The sequence below is a fragment of the Colobus angolensis genome, unplaced genomic scaffold (genome assembly GCF_000951035.1).
Source record: "Colobus angolensis palliatus isolate OR3802 unplaced genomic scaffold, Cang.pa_1.0 Scaffold101, whole genome shotgun sequence".
Classification (NCBI taxonomy): domain Eukaryota; kingdom Metazoa; phylum Chordata; class Mammalia; order Primates; family Cercopithecidae; genus Colobus; species Colobus angolensis.
The window spans coordinates 6,483,694-6,489,106 of NW_012111031.1; the positions used below are offsets into that span (position 1 = coordinate 6,483,694).

The following is a 5,413-nucleotide window of genomic DNA, read 5'->3' on the forward strand; positions in this document are numbered from 1 at the left end:
CTGCACTCCAGCCTGGGCGACAGAGCAAGACTCCATCTCAAAAAAAAAAAAAAAAAAAAAAAAAAGAAATGAACCTTTCTCAGCCTGCGCTGGCGGATCTGCTTTTAACACTTTGAACATCAGGGGAGTGGTGGCCAGGGAGAAATAGGCCTTATCCCCACACTGATGTTCTTTTCTTTCCTTACAGTATGTGTCCAGTCGGCGCGCCGTCACTCAGAACGCTCCAGAGCAAGGCAGCTTCCACCCTCACCATCTCTCCCACCACCACTGCCACCACCGCCACCACCACCACCTCCGCCACCACGCCCACCCCCACCACCTTCACCACCAGGAGGTGGGGCTGCACGGCGCCCCGGTGACGCCCTGCCTGTGCACGTGTCCCTTGTTCTCCTGCCAGTGGGAAGGCCACCTGGAGGTGGTGGTGCCCCACTTGCGGCAGATCCATAGTGTCGACATCCTCCAGGGAGCTGAGATCGTCTTCCTGGCCACGGACATGCACCTCCCCGCGCCGGCTGATTGGATAATCATGCACTCCTGCCTCGGCCACCACTTTCTGTTAGTGCTGAGGAAACAGGAGAGGCATGAAGGGCACCCCCAGTTCTTTGCCACCATGATGCTGATTGGAACCCCCACCCAGGCCGACTGCTTCACCTATCGCCTGGAGCTCAACAGAAACCATCGGCGCCTCAAGTGGGAGGCCACCCCCCGGTCTGTCCTTGAGTGCGTGGACTCAGTGATTACGGACGGGGACTGCCTCGTCCTCAACACCTCGCTGGCACAGCTCTTCTCTGACAATGGCAGCCTTGCCATTGGGATTGCCATCACCGCGACAGAGGTCCGACCCTCAGAAGCTGAAATGTGAGGCCAGGAGCCACGGATGCTGCCCACACAGCCTCCCTAAGGAAACAGCTCGGACCTCCCAATGCCAGGACTCCAGACTCCTTTTTATTCTTCTCCTTCCTTTCTTTTCTCTTTATTTTATTTTATTTTATATTTTGTCTCAGGTACTTTGTGGGATTTAGTTTTTGTCTGCCATGGGCATTATCTTATGTAAACATCCTGTAATTTAAGATCTTGGTGTGACGTTTGTCCTGTCTTGTTGGTGTTGTTTTATAGAACGTTTGTAAGATTTAATCAGAATAGTTTTTTCCTGTCACCTCCAATTCCTTTCTCCGCTGCATTCGAAAGGCTCAAAACACCATCAAGCAGACTGTTGGGGCTGAAAGGAGGCTTAGTGTGAGAATCATTTCTTGTTTCTCTTTTCAGTCTATTTCAGAGCAAGCTAAATCTGGACCTGTGCGTTCAGCAGGTGGGGGAAGGGGCCCAGCTCAGAGATGGGTCACATGTCAGACCAACCAGACATGACTCTGACACCTTCCCAGGAACCTCAAGGTCAAAGCTGAGCTACCCGGGCATGAGGAGATCGTGTCTCCACCGCAGGGCTGGAGACTGGGTTAGAGGTGTCATTGTGTGCTGAGTGCTCAGGTTGATGCTGGGGTTCAGGAGAGTGGTCAGAGGCCCACCTTCCTGTGACGGGCTCTTGTCACCTTGTTCCCAGGCTGTGCCATCTTCTCCTGCTCTGGAATCAAAGTCCTCAGATTTTTGGTGCTTTCTTAAAAACCCCTTTGCCCTCTGTTGAGCAAGTAGTAGAAAAGAATAGGCAAGAGGGGGTGGGGATGAAAAGTAACAGGAAAAAGAGAATATAAAATTAATCTCCCGTCTCTGAGAGGGCACTCCCTCCTCAGAGGGTTTTATTATCACGTTATAAAATCCATCAGTTCCTCCCTAGGGTGCAGTTCTTTCATATCATGCAAAAAGCAGAACCAGGACTCAGCCTCAAATGCAAAGAACTCAGAGGGCGGCACCCAGGATCTCTGACCTGGTGGGCTGGCCATCACTTACAAACCTGAGAGGCTCTCTTCCCTTTCCTCACTTTCTAAAATGCTCTTACCGTCCCATTCAGCACATAGATGTGACCACGGCTCAAGTCTGTATTCGGCACCTGTTGCAGTGTGAATGACACCGTGTCGGAAATCCATACTGCCTCTGCACAGGCTGCTTTCTCTTATTTGGTTGTCAGAACAATTCATCAACATCCTCTTGTAGAAATCTCTCGTGTATTTGAAGAAAGTCAGCATATTTAGTCAACTTTGTCTTTTCTAAGTTGGACACCTTTAAGCCTTCCCAGTAGGACCTCTTCTAGCTCCTTTTTATCGCATTTGTCCCTCCCTCTGGCTGCTCTCCAGACACTGCAGAAACCAGGCACCCATCCCCAGCACATCCTCATGACAGCCCAGTGGAGCTCTGGCTAACCAGACATTACTCTCCATGCCCTGTTCCTGCACCTCACCCTCTCAGCTGGGTCCTGGCGGGCCTCCAAGTGACTACTTAAGTTTCAGGCAGATTGCCCTGGCTGGCCATCTACAATCTTTTCTCCACCAAAAATAATTGATCCTGAAACAGAACACCCTTCCCCCAACAACTGGGTTAATGGCAGCCACTTTTGCTGCCAACTTACACCCCACGCACCAGAAGGGAGGTGCCAGTCAATAGGAGATTTAATAACAGAGGCTGCTCTGGTCACACAGTCATCGTTGGGCCCCTGGGGCCGAGACTGCATTCCATCAGAGCCCTGAGAGGGGCAAAAAACATCGCCACAGATGGAGGCACATGTCAGATGCTGCAGTCGCAAGGAAAGGATTGGGGCCTGCTCATTCTCTGAGCTCTCAGATGCCCAGCCAGGGCACCAGCCACTCCCCTCCAATCACACAGATGCTCAAGAACACCTGCGGCTGGTCCGTCTGCGTGTGGAGAGACTGGCTGTCTTCCTTCTCACTGCATCCCCAATCCTCTTCCCAGAACCTAAGACCCCCTTGGCTGTAAGTCTGATGCCTTTAGAAGCCACAGGTCCTCTCCTGGTTTTTGAAACTCAACCACTTTGAAAGCATTTGTGTAGCATCACAGGTGCTCCAGATCAACAAACAAAACCTCACTAAGCATATAACTAACATTCACAGGGCCTTAGGGCTCCTGCAGACATCACCTTTGCCTTCTGGTTGTGCGAAGTTACCTGAGCCACACTGGGAATGACTTCAGGTTATTTTCACTGCACACAAGACTGTATTATGAATAAGTGATCCCAGATGAGAACTTTTATGTTGGTTCCTAGAAACCTTTAGGACAAAGCATAGGAAATGTATTATTCTCTTCCAGCTATGGTGCTCCCCCAAAGGCCTTTCCATGTCCATATGTGAAGAATTGGAGAAGAAGGAGCAAACTAGCAACTAAGAATCGGGAATAGAAAATGGTAACAGCAGTTTGTATTTGAGCTTCATAGTTCCTGAAGGGCTCTTTCATTTGAGTCTCAGGTTAATCCTCATTAGCATCCTCAATATACTAACAGAATAGCGGTTCTAAGACATGAAGTGATCTTTTCAAGGTCACACATCAAGTGGTTAGACCACAACCAAAACCCAGATCAACTGACTGCAAACTTGGTGTTCTTAAAGCTTACTTCAAGACTGACCCGAAATATTCAGCAGTCTTGCCAACTCACCAGTGGACTGAGGACCTGAGAATCAACTGAGTCTTGGTCCTGGAATGGTTGAGGGAGCAGGGAGAGAAAGACTGGAGTGGATTTGCTTTTAGAAGCATCTCTGCTTTAAGAACTAGGCCAGGCATGGTGGCTTATATCCATAATCCCAGCACTTTGGGAGGCCAAGGCAGGAGGATTGTTTGAGCTCAGGAGTTTGAGACCAGCCTGGGCAATATAGCGAGTCTTCATTTCTACAAAAGATAAAAAAAATCAGCTGGGCATGGTGACACAAGCCTGTAGTCCTAACTGCTCTGGAGGCCAAGGCAGGGGAATGGCTTGAGCCCAGGAGGTTGAGGACACAGTGAGCTGTGATTGCACCACTTGTAACTCCAGCCTGGGCAATAGAGTGAGACCCTATCTCTTTAAAAAAAAAAAAAAGCACTAGTCCACCTGGAAGCAGGGGGCCAGGAAGTAGGTGGGCTGCATATGGAGGCTTCAGTGCGCCAGGCCCTTTCTGAATCCCTTTGCCCACACCCAGGTTTCTCATCTTAGAGTCCCAGGAGTCCCTGCACAGAACTCTGGGATCTGGTTGCCTCATTCACACCAAGGTGCTAGAGTTAATGACTCACTCTCTAAGGAGTAATTACCTTTTAAAAGAAGGCCTAGAGAGACAGCAGCACTTAACAGTTCCCAGTATCTGAACTTCAGGCATCTGCCAGAGGTTTTTGAGGAGGTGTGGAGAGAGGAGCATTCCTCCCCTTGAGGCTGAGCCTACATACATGGCTGATGCCGAAATGGAGGTCAGGCCACATGAAGATTGTCTTTAACAATCAGTATCTGCATGAATCTGTACCTGGTATACCCCATCACTAGCTGTGGCTACTCTGGACATTTTAGGAATAGATCAGCATAGTAATCATAATAGTACTCATGGCTACCACTTATTGAGGCTTTTCTATATGATCCAGTAGGCTACGTACTTGCAATATAGTAGCTCATGTAATCCCCATAACAACCTTAGCAAGCAGGTGCTCTTTATGTACTCATGTTACGGGTGGGAAACGTAAGCTAAGAGAATTTAGCCAACTTGCTTAAGGTCACCCAGCTAGCAAATGGCAGAGCTGGGCCTGGGACCAGGCACGTATGGCTTCTGACCAACAGCAACCATGTCATTTCTATAAATGTATGGACCCAAGGCTCAGAAGGACTGAGTCATAAAGTGTGAATGGCATAGAGGCCTTTTAGTGCTTTCCTACTCCATATGACCTTTAAGCTCTCCTTTTTCTCCCTCTTTTTTCAGCCCAAGACCTAGTGGAGTACTAGAGTTGGCTTGTATTCTGGTTGTTAATCTTTCAGGAATTTTGTAAGCTGATTGTTATTTAAGTACAGTCAGTATTAAAAATGCTATACATTTACAATTAAATAAATTATATTTAAAGCAAAGGTCGAAAGTACTTAAAACTCATCACTTCCTAATTATTTCACTACTCTTTTTGTCCTCTATGCTCCGGGGGTTATTTACATCTATCACATCTGTATGATGAACATACGATATAATAATATGCTGCACTGCATCTTCCAGCTCCACATTGAGTGACGTCATGGTGATTGCTTGAAATTAGCCATGGTGGAAGTATTCACACCATGGAAATTAGCAAATGCAACTAGATAGGAATTTTTCTCCCTAGAAAGCCAGTTGTTAAGCACTTAACAGTACAATCATCCCTCAGTATCCTTGGGGGATTGGTTCCAGGAATCTCGTGGACACCAAAATCTGAAGATGCTCAAGTCCCTTATATAAAATGGCATAGTATTTGCATATAACCTACGCAATCCTCCCATATACTTTAAATCACCTCTAGAGTACTTACAATACCT

At 47.9% G+C, this 5,413-nt stretch overlaps 1 protein-coding gene across 1 annotated transcript in view; it reads left to right on the forward strand.

Moving 5' to 3' along the window:
* SIAH3 (siah E3 ubiquitin protein ligase family member 3) overlaps positions 1–3,960 on the forward strand; it is a 70,885-nt gene extending 66,925 nt beyond the window's left edge. The window contains exon 2 of the mRNA XM_011939952.1: positions 188–3,960. Within this exon, the coding sequence (XP_011795342.1) occupies positions 188–862 (675 nt within the window). The 3' untranslated portion in view covers positions 863–3,960. The remainder of the gene's footprint in view (positions 1–187) is intronic.
* Positions 3,961–5,413: the final 1,453 nt, after the last annotated feature.